Source organism: Gymnogyps californianus, chromosome 1 (genome assembly GCF_018139145.2).
Source record: "Gymnogyps californianus isolate 813 chromosome 1, ASM1813914v2, whole genome shotgun sequence".
NCBI lineage: Eukaryota > Metazoa > Chordata > Aves > Accipitriformes > Cathartidae > Gymnogyps > Gymnogyps californianus.
The window spans coordinates 168,162,870-168,182,168 of NC_059471.1; the positions used below are offsets into that span (position 1 = coordinate 168,162,870).

The window sequence follows — 19,299 nt, forward strand, 5'->3', positions numbered from 1 at the left end:
GGTTATACATGGCTGTTTGGCATTGACCAACTTAGACCAAGAGAGTAAAAGCTGTCTTTCTAGTAACACCAGAACTTATGTGTATATGCTTTCTTTGCAATTGGTTGCTACAGAGTTTATTTTAAAGCATTTTAAACTTTTTTTTTTTGCTTAAACTAAAATTACAAGCACATTTATGTCTTTCTTGAGGTGCCTGTGCTTACAGTCTCAACTCTGTGGTGCTAATAAAAAGAATTAAAATGGAGGGAAAGACAGGTGATCAAACTGACCCTGAGAAGGAGTGGGTTTGAAATCTGAGGTCTTGCCTAGTATGCTTAGTTGCTTAGTGTATATGTGAGGTCTTGCCTAAGTTGCTTAGTATAACAACTGAATTTTTATAATTACCAGACCATGTTGGCATAATGGGGAAAATTTTCAAAAGTATCCGAAGCTTTACAGGCTAGTCTGCCTCTGTATGATGCCTTACTCATGAAATAGCCTTGAAGCTCCCCAGCCTTTGAATATTCTAGTGCAGATACCTGCCAAAGGGTATCTGGGATTATCTTTGACTACCACCTGGAATAAACCCCTAATGTGTGTTAGTGAGAGGCCTTACAGCTTTAATGTTTGTCTTTTTGATAGGTGATTGTCCTGATTTCGGCTGGGACAGAGTTAATTTTCTTCCTAGTAGCTGGTACAGTGCTGTATTTTGAATTTAGTATGAGAATAATGTTGATAGCAACAACTAAAACATCAGTGTGTTAAGTAGTGCTTATCTTAAGGATTTTTCAGTTTCCCATGCTCTGCCAGCAAGCAGGTGTACAAGAAGCTGGGAGGCACTATGGGCAGGACAGCTGACACGAACTAGCCAAATGGATATTCCATACCACAGAATGTCATGCCCAGTATATAAACTGGGGGAGTTGGCCAGGAGGGGCGGATCGCTGCTCGGGGACTGGCTGGGTATCAGTCAGTGGGTGGTGAGCAATTGCATTGTGCATCACTTGGGGTTTTTTTTTTTTTCTTCCTTCGGTTTTATTTCTCTCTCTCTTTATCTCCCTTTTCATTATTATTATTATTATTATTATTATTATTATTTATTTTATTTCAATTATTAAACTGGTCTTATCTCAACCCATGAGTCTTACTTTTTTCCCAATTCTCCTCCCCATCCCACCGTGGGGAGGGAGAGGAGTGAGCAAGCAGCTGCGTGGTGCTTAGTTGCTGGCTGGGGTTAAACCACAACAGTGACAGAGGAACTGTTGATGGTAGAAGAACCATCTTCTGTGTTATTTGACTCCATCAGCATTTGCCAGGTGGTCTCAGACAAATCACTTACCCTGGATCTCTGATTTCCCTGGTAAAAAGTAGAAGCAGGGTTTGCTGTCTCACTCTATTCCTATGTTCTCAACCCTCTGCATGATTATTAGTATGATGTTCTGAGTGTAGGTACTTCTGGATATTACTATTAAGTAGCTCTTTAAAAAAAAATGAGCAGAAGGTGTTTTGCTGTACAGCAATTTTGGGGGCTGATGTTATATAACTTAAAATCTTTTATGATGATTAAGCACTGTTTTAAGCCTTCCGTGAAGGACTCTTCTCCTGTGGATTTTAGAAGGAGCAGTGAATTTGAAGGAGATGGTAGAACTCTCTCCCCAAATACATTTCGGCTTTGGAATATGCTGAAAAAGTAACAAAACCTCCTCTGCATGCTCTTTTACCCATTGGAGCCCCTGTGCTTCTGGTATATGTATAGTTCTTGACAAAAAGAGAATTACTCCTCATTATTTTTGTTGCTATTGCTAAACCCTAAAAGCTTTAAAGCTGCCTTAATCCTATCTTGTATGTGTCTTATGGGATTCTTTTTCTAAGCACTAATCAGATACCCCTCTAGAAGTCTTGCAAGATAGACTTAAATTGTCATCATAAGCTTTTGTTTAGCTTGCACAGCTATGACTGGTGATGGCAATGAGGCTGTTTGGGGAAAGAAAAAAAAAAACCCGAACGACCTTTAAACTGAGCCTATTTGAATAAGTAGATAATTTTGTGTCTTCATGGTTTGCTACTGTTCATGAGGCAACCCAAAGATGTGTGCTTTCTGGAGCCTGATGCGTATATGCAGTCAATGACTGTCTTGCAAATGCTTTTTCTCTGTGCTTCTTTCAGCCACTTCTTAAAAGACTATAAAAGAAATCTATGAAATAAACCGTAGAGTTCAGTTTGACACCTAAACATAGGTGGCTGAGCTCTCACTTGTTGGTGGAGAGCTATCGACACAGTCAGTGGAACAGAGGAAGTGATTCATCTGAGCAGCCATGAGATGTGTGCTTGAGGGTGGGCTGCACTAGGTTGGGCTGCACGGTCTCTATGCTCTATTCACTATGGATTTCTTTCTCCCAAATGGATCCCACCCAGGATCTTTGGGGAAGAAATAACCTTCTACACATGCTTTACATTTTGCAACCAGAGGATGTAATGGCCAATCTACACAGGCTGTTAAACATGATGTTCTCGCCCATTCCGGGGTTCCTGTCCATATGGAACACCTTTCCATCAGTCTTACCTGTGGCATTTGGGCACATGGGTCTCTTTGTGCTCCGGGCTCATTGTTAGCATGGCCTGCAAATCTGAGCTTGGGGCTGCTTTTGCAGGCGGTAAGTGAGAAAACATGTGGATCATTATGATGCCAATAAAATCCCTATCCTTGCTTCTGTGATTGGGTTTTCAAAGCACTTGTGCTCTGAATGCTTCTTTATGAATGGCCTTTTACCCAGCCCCCCACTTACCATTTAAGATGGCAAGTATACCTGACAATTCTTGCTTAATGAAGGGTTCCTAGTGGTGCACCTGTGTTCATTGCACCAAACAGTTATTCTGCTATCCCTTCTGAAGCTCTGGACTTTGGCTTGGGACGGGCTGCATGAACAGCCTGGCCATGCAGCCAAGAATCTGCTTGGCTTCTTGGAAAAAGGGGGGTTGGGGCAGAAGGAAGTTGCTTTACCTCCGAGAGGTACCTGTCTAGTCATCTGTGGTGTCTGGCTCTGATGCAGGCAGGGAGCCTGAATTGCTGCACTCCTAAATCACTGTTCTTAAAAGCTAGTCTTTGAGCAGCACAAACATTACAATTAGCTCTCAACTGGGGTGTACCAAAGTGCATATGTGAACTGCTCCATAAAATGCAGTGGTCTTCCCAAGCCCCAGAGTTCTTCTTTCAAGCTAACATCAGCTATGTCTATCCCAGTAACCATGTGCAAATTGGTTTTTCCCTGTTTTTCCTAGAAGCCAGATGCTGGGCATGTCTCTGGTATTTACTCAGACTCTGGGCTAGTGCTTTGTCTTCCTTGTGTTACCACTTGTCTCAGGACTGCTTCCTCTCATCTGTTGCTAATGCCCAGCTCCCTATTAATTGTTATTGTAATAGGAGAGATGTATGATGATTCCATTCTTTTTTCTTTAAGTGCTTCTCACTTCCAAAAATATGGCTGGTCCCATTTTGGCTATTGGGGCCACTACTGTTTGTATATATAATTTTTCTCTTGGCAACCACAATGAAAATCTTAAACAAATCAATCTCTCAACAACTTCTTTATTATTAACAGCTTGGTGCCATTGTCAGGCGCTGGTGACCCAAGAGTCACAGAAAGAACAATGGCATGGATGGCATTCATCATCTCTTCCCGTAGCGTAGCTGGAAGAGCACTCATGTAGTTTGAGGGGGATGTGCGTTCAGTCTCTTGCGTGTGGGAGGATTTCAGCCCACATCACAGGAGAGTGCGCCAGTCCCTATGGGGATGAGGTAGCATCTCAGGCTCCTACTGAGAGTCTTATGTTCCGTATAAAGAACTGGGCATTCGATACAGCAGGAAGTGCAAGCTACGCTTACGGTGCTTCAGGAAGGAGCGTTAGTGACTAACACAGAGGGTAATTCTTCTCATCTCAAGATGAGACTGTTGCAGCAAGGAGGGTTTGGGGTAGGATTTGAAGTTCGACCTCTGGTGTCTTGGGGTAGCGTTAGTGTTGAGCTATAAAGCAATCACAAATGGATCTTTGCCAATCTGTTCTACCTCATCAAGGTAGAAGACACGTGATAGGCCACTTGTCTAGAGATACGTGGGTCCTCCAGTGTCTGCTTGCTTCTGATTTAAAAAAAACCACAACCAACCAACCAACCAAAAACCCAAACAAAAAAACCCCAAACCCCCACAAAACCAAACAAACAACACCTGCCCTCAAAAACCCCCACTCCCCCCAAAAAACCCAACAAAAAAGTATATTACATCAACAGAAGATTTCAAGAGCCTCTGTTGCTTGACCCAACCTTGCAGCATGATAGCAAGAGGATAGCTGACATTTTGGCTAAATACAATCAGACAGAGGAATGTGTTGGATATGACTCTTCTGTACCCTTGGTGAGCTCTCAATCCAGTAAGCTAAAAAAACTACTCCTAGCAGTGTTTTGGGGATTTAGACACAATTCTTTCCAAAACTTCACTGAATTTGAACTGTCCCTGTGATTGGTTTTACTCATTTCAGAAGTAGATTTGCCACATGCTAATTGATTTCCTCAGCTCCAAAAGCAATGCAACTTTCAGCAGAGGTATTCCCTCGACGCTATTGTTCTTTTTATCTCTATTGCTGTTGTGATCTTGAAGTTCCAGGAAGGCATGGAATGCATGGTGGTGATAGACCTTGCTGACTGCTAGAGACTCCAGTGAGGGAAAGGACATAAGGGAGAAGGGATCTGGTTTGGGCTTGTATCCAATTATTACAATATATTTTTAGACTATTCTGTACTGAGGAAGTAAACACTTAATGCTGTGTAAAGGTTAGAGACAGACCCACCCATTCTTGGAAATATTTGCAGCTTGTTGTGAGTGACATCGGTGATGGATCTGTCTTGTGTGTATATGCAATTTGGTGATTTATTACAGTATAATTTTGTGCCAAAGCTTATTCAAAAATGTCTTAGGTTGTTTCAGGAAACTATTGTTTTATACTGAGCTTTATTCTTTACTGAATTTGTCCAGACCCAGTAAATCCATTTAAAGAAATATTTGCAATATAGGGTACAGATCTAGTACTTGAGCTTTTCAGCTGTTTGCCTTGATTGCTTTTCTTTGCTGTATGAGCCTTTGGAAAGATACAAGTATCCTATGTCAAACTATTTTTGCTTACATTAAACGCATATTTTAGCTACCACAACAGTATTGAGTGTTACCACTTTTTAAAGTGATCTGTAAAAGCTTTTTTTTTCCTATTAGCTATATTTCTAAGACTTGTTCAATTAAAAAAAAAAATCAATAAAAATGGGAGTTAGTTTTGACACTTGTGATTTTTGTCATTGTCGTGGTTTAACCCCAGCCAGCAACTAAGCACCACGCTGCTGCTCACTCACTCCCCACCCCCGCCTCCGCCCCCGCCATGGGATGGTGAGGAGAATCAGAAGAAAAAGGTAAAAACTCATGGGTTGAGATAAGGACAGTTTAATAGGACAACACAAGGAGAGAAGAAATAATAATAACAATAACACTAATAAAAGAATATATAAAGCAAGCGATGCACAATGCAATTGCTCACCGCTCTGAACCGATGCTCAGCTGTTCCTGGCCAGCTCCCCCGGTCTATATACTGAGCATGACGTCATATGGTATCAAATATCCCCTTGGCTAGTTCCGGTCAGCTGTCCTGGCTGTGTCCCCTCCCAGCTTCTTGTGAAAATTAACTCTCTCCCAGCCGAACCCAGGACAGTCACTCTTCAAATTAGGTATCACCCTAAATATAGAATGCCATCCATGTGTGTCATATCTGTGCAAATACTAAAATGAGATCTCATCAATAAAATAGGTTTTCTGTGAAGCACATATGACTGATGATATTAAATCATATACAATTTTAATATATTTATAAAAATTACTTGCACCTCTTTTTAATAATTAAGCATGTGGCTCAATATCAATTATTTTTAACAAACTGGTAAAGTGCAGAGCTTTTAGGCCACGCACTGGTTTAATCCTTGGAATAGAGTCTGAGTCTTAAAGGTCACCATTAACCAATACTCTCCAGAAGAAATTGTCAACTCCAGAACTCTTCAGTTTGCATTTTTCAAGTGTCCATTTTTCTTAGAAGTTGGTGAATGTGAACTTTTATGTTACCTGGTTTGCACCCTGAGCAGTGCAGTAGCAGAAGAAAAAGGAAAAAAAAAAAAGTACCAGTAATATAAGGATAAGAATATAAAGTAGGAGTAGAGATGATCTTGTCTCTGAAATGGTCAGGTACAGATCCAATTTTATGGCTGTATTATCCCCTCTGTGTTTGTAACCCATCATGATAGACACGGGGGAGAATAGTTCTGATCAAACTGTGCATGATGCATGTCATTAACAGTAAAACACCATGTCTGGTTCCCGAGCCTGTGTTTTAAGGGCAATACAGGAATGCTGGAGAGAATTTCCAGGAGGGCCACCAAAACTGTACAAGGATGGGAAAACAAACCTTATAGCAATGCTTAATGATGTTTTTATGGTTTTTAATCAAGAAAAAGATTGAATGGTGATCACTGGACATGTATGTGTGCATAGATGTTGCTGCAAGATCTTCAGTATTATAGACAATAATAAACACTGTAGTTGGAAATCAAACTTTTAACATAGTATCTCAGGCATTTTGAAGCAAAGAGTAGTTAAAGCATTTCACAAATGCATCTTTAAAAGATACTTTAATACAGCTTCTGCCTTGTCTCTGCAATGGTCTTGCCTGAGAAATTGTATTAGTTCCCTCTGGTGTTAAAGCTCTGAAAACCCATTATGGCTAGTGCATTTGTTAAGCAGTCTCTATAGATACGATGTTGTGGCAGCTTTAATGAAATGTACCTTCCTTGTCACAGAGGCTAGCACAAGATGATAAGAGGGATGAAGCCATTTTGGTTAGATCATTCTTGTCTCATGCCTCCCTTGTGGCTTTGACTTTATATGAGGAAATACTTTTTATGTTTTGTATCAGTCTTGCCTTTCTGTTGAGAAAGATGAATAATCTGTTGTGTTTGTGTTGTGACCAAGTTGTCTGATTTTGTTACGCTTCCTGAGAGCATTGTTAAGGTGTACTGAGTGAATGCAGTTTTCTTTCCCGAGTTTCTTTCTGTAAATCCCACTCAGTGAATTTGCTATTAAAACAGACTTAGCCACAGCAGATCAAGTTGTTGAGCATCTTCATCAAGCATGGCAAGTGAAATGCAGGCCAATTCTTTCTCTATGCTCTCTGCACTAAAAACTAGCAGCTGCTTCCTGCTGAAGCATGCAGTAAATTTCCAAGAACTTTCAGCTAGTTGTGCAAAAACTTTTGAATTGTGTGATGCATTTGAATGGGAGGAGCATGTATCAAAAAAGGACTTTAACCTGGTAGAATATACTGAACAGTATAACACTGCTGTAGAGGGAAAAATCTGTTTACATCTCTATCGGTGTTTGACCATTTCTAAGAGAAAGATGGAGTGATTATCAGTCATGATCTCTTTGAAACTGTTAATAATAAACAATATATTTAGGAACCTTTTCTAACTAGGTGTTGTTCTGATTTTGTGAATAACTGTAAATTATTCTGAAAACTCTATACTTGAATAATTTTCACTCTAATTCATCTTGCTGCTTATTTAATAGAGACAGGCAGTTCCTTGGGCTGTTTATCAATCTAGGGAAGTCGAGAAAAATGCTTCTTAATTTCAAAGAAAAGTTCATTCTGTTTTGCTACTATAAACTACTTTATATTGTGTACTTGTTATAATTACATGTGGAAAATGAAACAGAAAGCTGGATTTAAAAAAGTAAAATTCAAATTCCATTTTTCTCTTTTTTTTCTTCTTTTTTTTTTTTTTTCCTCTCAGGTGGAAAGACATGACATGAATACCCTGAGTTTACCACTTAACATTCGCCGTGGAGGCTCTGACACCAACCTGAACTTTGATGTACCAGATGGGGTCCTAGAGTTTCACAAAGTCAAACTCAGTGCAGATAGCTTGAAACAGAAAATCCTCAAGGTTACAGAACAAATCAAAGTTGAACAAACAGCTCGAGATGGAAACGTGGCTGAGTATTTGAAACTGGTAAACAGTGCAGACAAGCAACAGGCTGGGCGCATTAAACAAGTCTTTGAGAAAAAGAACCAGAAATCTGCCCACTCCATTGCCCAGCTGCAGAAGAAATTGGAACAGTATCACAAAAAGCTCAAGGATATTGAGCAAAATGGATCTTCCAAAACTACTAAGGATACTTCCAAAGATAACTTGAAAGATATTCAGCATGGAAAGACTCGTACCTCTGGGCATGGAACAGAGAACAGCAAGTCGGGTGTGCCGGGTGTATCTTTGACACCACCTGTCTTTGTTTTCAGCAAGTCTAGAGAGTTTGCGAACCTGATTCGAAACAAATTTGGTAGTGCAGACAACATTGCTCATCTCAAAAATACCTTGGACGAATTTCGGCCAGAAACGAGTTCTAGAACATATGGGGGCAGTGCCACCATTGTTGCCAAACCAAAATACGTTAGTGATGATGAATGCTCAAGTGGGACCTCTGGCTCAGCAGACAGTAATGGGAATACTTCCTTTGGTCCTGCTGTGGCAAGTACCCTGGACAGCCAAGGAAAGCTTTCCATGATTTTGGAGGAACTAAGAGAAATCAAGGAGACACAGTCCCAATTAGCTGATGATATTGAGAATTTAAAAACACAATTTAAAAGAGACTATGGCTTTATTTCTCAGATGTTACAAGAGGAAAGATATAGGTATTTTTTTTAACTGTTCTCTTGAAATGACTTTTGAATGGGTATAGAAGCTATTTGGAAAGTGTAAATGTGGGTGGGTGCTTGTGTGTGTGATATTTCAGAAGCAAGAGGAAAAAATAATTCCAATCAATATCTGGTACCAAAATGTTCCATTCCTTCCAATAACTGAAAATACATGTAGAATATTAATATTTCCTATCAAATGATGTGGGTAGTTTTTTGCCTTTTGTCAAAGGCTTGTCAGAAAATTCTCTCATCTGACATATTGTATTATGTGAATACTGCGTATAGGAGATGCCAATTGTTTTGTGACTGGTGGAAGGATTCTGATCTATTGTGACTTGAAAATGCTAATCAGTCTACAGTGTAGCAGACCTGGCTTACAGCTAATAAGTATACCCTTTAGTCCTGAGTACCTTGTCCAAATACTTCTCAGACACATTGCGATCTTGTGGATGCAATGTCACTTTGTACCCTGGTGTAACACACGGCTGTGAAATGTAGTTTTAAGTGCTGTAGCACAACTTCCTCTTGCATTTGTTACTTGGCAATTAATTCCTTTATCATCTGCTGTGGGAAGTGACGTGTTCTACAGAGGTCTTGCACCTGCCGTACCTATATCCCATTTGTCGTATCACTTGTTAAAGTAAGTGTTGATTCTTGAAGTCTTTACTATGCTAATGGGCAAAAACTCAGTATGAAATGCAGTATTTAATGTTTCCCTTGTTTACAGTTCTTGAAATCCAAGGGAAGGCTGGATATCAAGTGGTAACATGGGGGAGGAAAGCACAGAGCAAATGGCCTACTGAACTCAGGACTTGGTTTCAGGAGAAGGCAGAGCAGTCCTTTCTGACAGCTTACTGCCATTAAGATCTCAAGCCCCCTGCCACTATTTCCCCAGCTAGACAATTTTGCCTCCATCATTTTTGTGCCGACTGCAGCGTTTGCCTGTTTGTGTGTTAAATCAAGTTACAAACTCACCAAAAAAAATTCTAGTTTCCTGATGGTTTAGTTGAATTGGTTTACTGTGCAGAGACATGCCAGAACAGGCTGTACATGAATGGCAGGACCTTGCAGTCGTGTTTGAGAGGGGATCCAGGGAACATATTTTTCCTTTCACTACTGGTGAGCTGTTAACTGGCTGAGGCTTACTTACGAAACCATATCTTCTTGTCTAAATGAAGGGCGAGAAATGGAAAAATGTGAGTTGGATACCCTTAGGCACTGTTTATAGTTCATATAATTTGCCAATGATGTACAAATATTTGCTTTTTAACACCCACTGCCAGCAAGAAACACTCAAAAAAGGCTTTCAGTTTGCTGAATAAATACTTATGGAGAGTTTCCAAAGTTTTTACTGATTTCTTTATGTGCTCTGTAATGCCAGTCAGGTGAATCCATAGTACACTGAGAAATTACCTTTTAAAATGTGTAATTGTTTTCATGATTTAGCATTACTTGAATAGAAGGCACTAAATTTAGACCTTTATTCCTAATAAGATATGAAAGATTGGAAGACCAGTTAAATGACCTCACTGATCTTCATCAACATGAGACAGCAAACTTGAAACAAGAGCTAGCCAGCATAGAGGAGAAAGTGGCGTATCAGGCGTATGAGCGATCACGAGATGTTCAGGTACTTTTTTTCCTTATCATAAACTTCTAACATTTTGCAGAAATCTTGTACTGTAAAACACTTGCATCTTTCTACATCTTTGTATTTAAGGAATGTGGGGAAAGATTTAAGCCCATGTTTTGTTTTAAGGTGAAAACCCAGCATGTTTAAATCGGTGACAGTCTCCATTTGTTTCAATGGATTCAGAATTTTATCTGCTGGAATTGATGATATAGCCTAGGCAGACTTGTGGACGAAGAATGGCCTGTTTTAATTTCTTGCACCAGAGGAGGAAGGAATTGAGTCTCCTTGTATTGTGTAAAATGCCACTTTTGACAATGTCCTAACACAAACTTCTTGCTCAGACTTTCTCCAATATGTAGTCATATCACTGGCAAGGTTTATTATAAATTGAGTTTAAGGTAAAAAGTAAGAGAGCTAATTGATAAATAGACTTGTAGATTTGCCAGTTATAATTTAAGAGTTTTAATCCATGGTCACAACAGCCCCTATAATCAAAGCTGTAGGGTGTGTTCACATCAGTGATCAGTTGTAGTCATGTCTGGCTTCAATCAAAAGCCAGTAATAATGTCTACAAGTTTGTCCTGACAGCATGTAGTTACATACTTAAGTATTTATATACAATATAAGCATTTATAAAATGCATAATATTTCTACCCAAAGTCTGAGCAAGAGGTGAAAAATGGTGGAAAGATTGTTTTGCCTTACCTTGGGCTTAAATTCACTAACAACTGAGGAATGCTCAAAGACTGTCTTCGTGTTGGCTTAGATGGTAAAAAAAAACAAAACAAAACAAAACAAACAAAAAACTACCACCCCTGTCCTGTACACCCCTGTGCTCACATTTCTAAAAGTAGAGAGCGCAGGCAGCAGGACGATCACGCTGTTTCCTGATCGCTGTGAGAGTTAGGAAATTCCTGGGAACAGAGTGGGAAAGAGATGGTACTGAATCTAAGCATATCAAGGTTCCTTTGTAGGTTTAAAGAAGAGAGGTCTCTCATGCAGGACTCCTTTCTGTGAAGGCATCTTGAGGATGTAAAAACTGAATGAGACCCGAGTTCTCCAGCAGAAGGGCTGTGAAATGTTCGCTAACTCATTAGCAGAACCCTGGGGGGGTATTGGAGACTTTTAAAACTAATTGAAGTGCCATGTTCATACAGCCTTGTTTCTTTTATCTCTGTACAGTTGGGCCTGTTTAAACCTGTCTCCTTGGAGGTTTGGCAAATAAGCTAAAATAGAGTAAAAGCATTTAAGTTGTGGGTATTTTAAGTAACAACCTAACTTTGGAGCACTCCGTCCCTAAGGGATGGGCAGATCGTTTTTAAAACACTTGCTCAGCCTCTCAATGCAGAACTGCAGGTATCAGACTTTTGCAGCTGGACTTTCTCTAAAGCAGCATGGAATGTTTTGAGAATAACTTACAGTCAGAGTAGAGAAGGACCAGGAAAGTTCTTTAGTGTGTAGTGGAGAGCATGCATGAACCCTAAAGGACTTTGTGCCACCCATTAAGAACTGTCTTCTGTATTATTACTAATTCCTAAAACAGTGAAAGGAAGCAGTCTTTTGTAAGGTGCTGTGCCATGTGCTTTGCACTGACTTTGGTGCCTGGCCGGTCACATGGTAAGCCAGTTCAACTTGCCAAAACAATGGAGAACTGACCCAGCAAAAGAAAGCTAATAACTCTGTGTGCAGTGTTTTTGTTTGTTTGTTTTTACACAGAGGATTGGGTTGAATCAGCTTACTGTGTGATCAGGTGAACACCCCTGCCAGTGCAAGGAAAATGTTTGGAGTTTGAGAGTGGGGAAGGAAGTAGGGATGCTGGAGCATAGTTTTTCAGTTTTACACAGTGGTAAAAGGTTATGTCAAGTTGATCAATCTCATTAAATTATAGCCTTGCACCGTGTTACATAGTGGTGCCCAAATCCCAACTCCAGCAAAAAGTGGCATTTTGGCAAGTAAGTGAAGCAGTTGGGAATTTTTCCATGTTTCACTTTGAGAGGGCTTAAGCGTGGCGTTAGTGACTTAGGAACCATTTTACTCAAAGACCGTTTTTAGTCCACCCTCAAGCAGAAGAGAAAGGTCTGCTTTCTTTAGAACAAAATGTGAAGCAGAGTATATCATGTGAGAGAGAGAATCCCTTAAAAGCATCACCACAGGTTTCTCCACTGTCTCCACTGCACGCTGCCCACTTGGGGTATGCATTAATGAGCCTTCACACTGACAGAGGGAGAAGGCAGTCTCCTACTGAGGACTCAGGCCTGGCACTGTACGATGGGTGGCTTTGAGAGAAAAAGTAATGTAGACCAGAGAGGTGGTGTAAACCAAATGCTACATGTTGCAAAGTAGATTTAATTAGTATCACAGCAAGCCTGTACTACCATAATGTTTTCTATAGCGTATACAAAGAAACTAACTTTGATGCTGTTTTAATGCAGTGAAAGTTGCCATGGCAACAGCTTTCCCAGTACTTTATCTCATCAGTATATGCAGGGAACGTTATCTGTCGTGAACATTAGAGTTATGATACTTTTTCTCAAGCATGAAAAAGGTAAAAACTACATTTTGGACAGTGTTGTCAGACTTGATTATGCCTGAGCAGTCAGTGATACACACATGCAGATATATCTGCGTATTTATTTTTAAAGAAGTTGGTGGTTCATTCAAATTTTAGGAGTCTATAATAAATTACACTTCTCATCTAGCTGATGGATGGCTCTGCAGCTAAAACGGGAAAAGTGGTGTATGAAAATACAGCTGCCCTAATTCTTGTTTTCTGTCTCCAGGAAGCCTTGGAATCATGCCAGACCCGAGTTTCAAAGCTGGAGCTCCATCAGCAAGAACAGCAAGCACAGCAGTCCGAAACAGTTAACGCCAAAGTGCTCCTGGGGAAATGTATAAATGTTATCCTGGCCTTCATGACTGTCATCTTAGTGTGCGTTTCTACTATTGCAAAGTTCATTGCTCCTATGATGAAGAGCCGTTTTCATATCATCTGCACTTTTTTCGCAGTGACACTGCTGGCAATATTTTGTAAAAACTGGGATCATATCATTTGTGCCATAGAAAGGATGATTATACCAAGATGAAGCTGCTGGTCTGGCTGCTTTCTTTTTCTTCCCCCCCCCCCCCCCCCCCCCCCCCCCCCCCCCCCCCCCCCCTTCCCCTCCCTGTTTTTTAAGTGCTGTGTGTATACAAATTATTTTTTTTTTTGTCAGTTTAAATGTGCAGACTGGATGGAGAAGGCTACAAAGACTCTGGGACTTTAAGGTGTAAATACATAAATGCATACTTGTTGGCAGTCACTTGCCTGTTCAATCCGATTGTGTCTAATTGGCTATGTCGGTGATGAACTGCTCGCCTATGTCAGTCTTCTGCCTTAATCCAACGGGTTTTCCACTTTACAAACCGACACCCACAAAAGATGGTATGATGCTCTGGGAGGGATCCAAGCAACTGCAAGTGTCAGGTGTGCTTTTTACTAGAGTGGAGTGCAAAGAGTGTGATCAGGAGGGAGTGCACCATAATGTGTATCAGCCCTGTTAGACTAATAAGTTAATTTTCTCTCTGAATCCAACTAGAATGATAAGCCAAATTATACAGTCATATGTATTAATAGTTCTTGATTCTAAATTAATGGGTATCTGTGTATGGGGTTTCTAGTTTTCAGGACCAGCAAAACTTGATGCTTCTGCTATAACCTTTTGCACAGAGAGTTTATTGTTTGTAAATTAGACCAGTGACGACTATTGACCATAGTTAGCAGTGGTTCTGTCCTGGCGCTGGTCCTTATCACATTCGGGAAACACATAAAGGTGGCATGAGACTTCCAAAGATGAACTGAATTGAATGACAAGATCTCCAGGCCACTTTGTAAAGGAGTAAAGAAGCAAGTAACTGGTGGGTAAGTTGTCATGCAGACCAAAACACTCACTTGCTTCAAGCCCTGCAACCTGCAAGGGGAAAGAAGTACACAGAAAGGCAACACTTAGGTTAGCCTTTGTTAGCACTGAATTGTTGGGGTGCTCTAACTGAATGCAAAGCAGATAGGTGGTGGGACTCTGGGTACGGTGGATTTCTTTCTTGTGTCAGATTAAAGAATGTGGAAGAAGCATGAGGGAACAGCTTCTTAGGGGAGCAGGGAGTTAAACTTCTGTAAATATGCAAACACTGTGCAGACTCTCTTGACAAACATTCCTGAAAATAATGTATTAGCATACAGTACCACTACTAGGAGACAGGGTTGGTTTTGTTTTCTTACTGGAATATATTTTGCTTGATTTAAGAACTGCAAAAAAAAATTTCCCTGAAATCTTCTTGGCTTTCAGCCATGATGCAAAACAAGATCTTTAATAAAAAAAAAAACAAACCAGACCACCACAACCAGAATTTTTCTCCACTTTCCATGAAATTAAAAGACAGTGTCTCCAGTTGTTTGATGTTCAGTGTTACTTACTTTGAAAATAATTGTCACGGCAGATTTTCTTTTCAGTTGCAGTATTTGTTATGCTGGTTTTACAGGAGGGGGGGAAGGGGATTAATCGATGTGTGTATTTGTTTTTAATCAAGTGCAATAGTTGGTGTAGAAATTCAGAAGACCTTATTCTGAGGAAAGGGAGGGGGGAAGGGGAGGCAGGGGAAGAACTTTGACATTTTACCACAACTGGATTAACAGTGAATACAGTTACTTTTTGTGGCTCCAGGGACTGAAGGAAGGACAGAATTAACTGCATGAATAATGATATGATTCAGCATTTAGACAATTCAATTAAAACACTTTAAAAATCATTAAAGAATTCTTTGTATGTGCTACATCTTTGAACAGAGAAATCAGGACAGATTGTGCTGGCTCACAGGCACCGGAAATGGATCAGATCAGGCACACCCATGTTATCCTAACCCAGCCCTGCCTCATCTTCAGAGGAAGGTGGAGTGGAAAGCAAAAGCCCTGCTGAGAGGGGTATGACTTTACAAAGCCCAAACTTACCAACTGGTTTATCCCTGGCTGTGTCAGGAAGAATGATTATATAGATACATTCTTAATGTTGTTGGGTTTTTTCTCTTTGCCTTTATCCCTGTATTCCTGGTATCCCCTGAAGAAGGAAAGAGGTATTGTGTTACATATAAAATTTTTGTCTTAATTGCTGCATGTGCTCCTCCTGCTGTTCGGTTCAGGGAGACCTTTCTTCTTATGTCTCAACCCATTTCGGCACTGTATGCGTGCATTGCAACAGACCTTCACCCCCACCTTCCAAGTATCTGTACTTAGCCTCCTTTTACAGCCAGCTCATAAACTGAGGGGATTGCTTCCACTGATGCAGCTCATAAACTTATCTTCACAGGAAAGTCCCTTCCACAATGTTTAAAAAGATTAAAAGGAAAAAAGAAGTAGCTCTTTCCTGGCCTTTACGTCAGAAAAAAGGGTTTCCCTTCGTTTGTTTTTATGCCCTTTTGATGTGTCCTGACATCGTCTTGGTCTTTTCCACTGTTTCCATATAATTTGTTCCTATCTTCATTTTTGAAAAGGCGTATAATGTCTTTTTATAGTCCGTACTTTCCATTTCTTTAGCCAATGAGTGTTGTGCTTCTATTCAAAGTCCTTTCCTTTCCGAAGTCTTTTCCTAAATTCCACCACCCATTTTACTAATCAGCCCTATGACTTTTTTTTTTTTCCCCCTCATTTCCGTAGGCCACAAGATTATACATCCGTTACAAAAAAACAAGAGTCCTGGTACTGATCCTCAGAAAGCTGTGACTCTTCATGGTGTTTTCTTGCTATCTTTATTATAATCTCCATTCTTCTATTCTGTTTGCACAGCCACCTTCTGGTTTGGCCACTTGAGAAAACACTGTTTGTCTGGCATTTTGTTAAATGGGTTCAGAAAGGTACACCTGCAAGAAAGGAATACCACATGTTAATAATTTTTACATAAGAAAAACTCCTTTGCCTGTTGCATGGTTCTATGTTTAAAGAGATAATCCTCCCAGTGCTAGTGTATGTAGTTAAAAATGTAATGTCAGGTAGTCTCAAGGTCAGGCAGGAAAAAGGTTAGTCATTTTTCATATGATGAAGGAAGTTGGTATGGTACAACCTGGGGACATGAAGGCTTCTGCTCCAAGCGCAATCCTGGAAGATTACCTCAGTGCAAAATGAGGGTAGAACATAAAATCAATGGCCCTATGAAAGATTGCTCACTGTCTTGATAAAATCTGACTGGGTCCAAATTGGAAACAGAAGGGTCTTGCATTTCCATATTGGCTTTATATCTGGCAGAGGACACAGAAAAAGCTGTAAAGGCCGCATGATATTACTCATGCAAATTAAAACATCTCTAATTGGTAAATGGGCACAGCACTTCTCTAGGTTATTTTCCCTGCTGGATTTAAATCACTGGAGGATGTGACATGCATCAAGAAATTAAAAAAAGATGTGAAGGGCAAAAGCCTGCTTTTGGGTGAAACTGCTATAGTTTTGCACAGAGTAAGGCTGCAGTGCCAGGAGCTCTGCCAAGTGGAAGGCCACCCGAAGGGGAGGGAGGTCTCCCCTCCTGCCTTCACCCTCCCATTTCTTACCTGGTGCTGACACTGGTGTGTGTTGCAGTCCTTCCATATGCCATGTTAGCTCACTAGGCTGGAAGAAAAACCTAGCGAAAGAACTGGACAGTTCTCCATGTCTAGAGACTTAAAGGGCTGATGGAAAGGTCTCGCGAGTGTGACGCGGGGACAAAAAGGGAGATGAGCGCTTTTCTTTCTTGCTGCAGTGAATCATTAGCTGCCCATAAAACTGTACTCTAGGCAGCCTCCCTGCAGAATGATGGGGCAGCTTTGGCGTAGAAAGGTTCTTCCTAGCTTTTGCCTACAGGGAACAGATACAAACAGCACCAGGATGTGGTAGCACAGGCTAGCTAGCTGTGTCTGTACCCAGGACCAAGAGCAGGCTGGTGGCTGGGCTAGCCAGGGCTGATGCCTGTGCCACTAACTTCGGTATCAGCACCACTTCCACCGCTTAGGCTGGGATTATATGAGCGTACGTATCTGGCCTGCAGTCAGAGCTCTGCTTGCTGTGAAAGTATGCCTAGGCCATCCCAAACAGTTGCAAGACCTCTCTTAACGAGAACTTCATTCAGCTTCTCAGTCAATTAACTGTGTTCTCTCAGGATACTGTTTGCTTTTATGTTCTCATACAGCACATTAGACATTCTTAGTATACTTACACTTACTCATCGTGAGCCTCTAAAACACTCCTACTCAACAAAAAGTTGCCAGACAGTGTCCTTTCTGCTTGGTGCTGCCTGGTAGTCAATTATTTCACTTCACTTTGACTGTAGTTCTCCAACTGAAAAGCCCTTCAGTTAGTTGTTAATAGCTGTTCTATTGGCTTTTGGCAGCTTTTTTTCTCAGAGGCTTCTGGAGATTTAGTTTCTCATGAAGGTTAGCACAATTCTCGTGATCTCCCGTTTCAGTATTCAGGTCTAAATTAGGTTTCCTCTACAACTTGTATAATGGATCCCTCCACTAGCTTCAACTATAACTCCATTATTGTTGAACATCCAATTAGCCATTGACAGCACTGAATGAGACCCAGTTTAAATTCCTTCTCCTTTCTGCTTTGTTACATGCGTTCGTGCAACTTCTCATTTTGCTGTGCTCCTGTGACGTCTACTTGTTCTGAATTCTTAGAGAACCACTATCAAATCTGACTGCTTTTTAGTTTAATATCAAAACGCTTGTGTTATGCAGTGCCTCTGCTGCAGGACCATCACGTATAGATCTGATATCTGCACTACATAAAGGATATTTAAAAGCCAATGGTTTTCTTTGAACAAATCATGACTGCTTATCTGGGAAACAGAAAGTCAATAGGTGAAAGCAGTTTGCTGTAGGAAAGATACATGTTCCACTGACCAGAAGTTGAAGCAAGACAAATCCAGTGTAAGCATAAGCTTCAGTTTTGTAATCGTAAGGGTTACAAGCTAATTATTAGCTACTGAATAACATAAACAAGGAGTCCAACACTTGAAGTTAAAGTTGAATGCTGCTGTTCAAAGAGGAGTCAGCTCAGGCTTATGTTTGATAAAAGTCAACTGCATAATCACAGGTAGTGCTTTCTGGAGTTAAAATCAACGAACAAGAAATTACTTGGCGGGGGGGGGGAGCAACCCACAGAAGCTTGTGGTTCATTTAGGTGGTATGGAAACCAACTCTGGAAAGCAAGGCCCATTCTGCTGTGATACAGGCACTTTTACTTCTGGATTCAATGGTACAACAGAAGGTAAACACAGATTAATGTAATTAAACATTTTAATTTGGGTAACAGAATTTAATCACTTCTGAAAGTCCATCTAGGAATAGCAATCGGGCAAGTTTATTCTCCTCTTTTTTAATCAAGCAAATATATCTGCTTTTTTCATTTACCATTATGCCAGAATGTGGCCTTTAATTATATTGCTCCCCTTTAAAATGCAAGAGATTATAGAAGGCTTGTTTTCAGATAAAGTTTGAATGGTCTCTCTGATGCTGAGTAGAATCCAGCAGAAAGAATGAGACAATTTTACATTACAGTAGTGAAAAACTAAGAAAAGTTTAATTTTAGTCAATGGAATTGTTTATTTTTCCTGAAAAAGCAAACTGAGATGATGCTGTATATAAAGACTGCATGAGGACTAGTCAAACTATCTTGTACGGTTGATTTGCTGTATGGTTAGCGTATTAAGTTGTACTGTTGTTGGAAAGTTTTGCACAAAGCCACCTTTCCTTTTTACCCAGGGAACCTGGGTCTGGTAGTATCAAGGTGTACCAAAAATTGTCTGTTTTTATTGACTAAAGTTAATTGTCTCAGTGTGTGATCTACAATGTTTCTCATACCATTTTCATTTTGTGCAGCACTGTGGAAAGATGCAACTACGGAAATG

The 19,299-nt window shown here is 40.4% G+C and overlaps 1 protein-coding gene across 3 annotated transcripts in view; it reads left to right on the forward strand.

Moving 5' to 3' along the window:
* TMCC3 (transmembrane and coiled-coil domain family 3) overlaps positions 1-13,496 on the forward strand; it is a 144,135-nt gene extending 130,639 nt beyond the window's left edge. For all 3 annotated transcript variants that reach the window (XM_050900105.1, XM_050900116.1, XM_050900095.1), the window contains exons 2-4: positions 7,856-8,754; positions 10,255-10,390; positions 13,174-13,496. In XM_050900105.1, coding sequence (XP_050756062.1) covers positions 7,856-8,754; positions 10,255-10,390; positions 13,174-13,476 — 1,338 coding nt within the window. In that variant the 3' untranslated portion in view covers positions 13,477-13,496. The remainder of the gene's footprint in view (positions 1-7,855; positions 8,755-10,254; positions 10,391-13,173) is intronic.
* Positions 13,497-19,299: the final 5,803 nt, after the last annotated feature.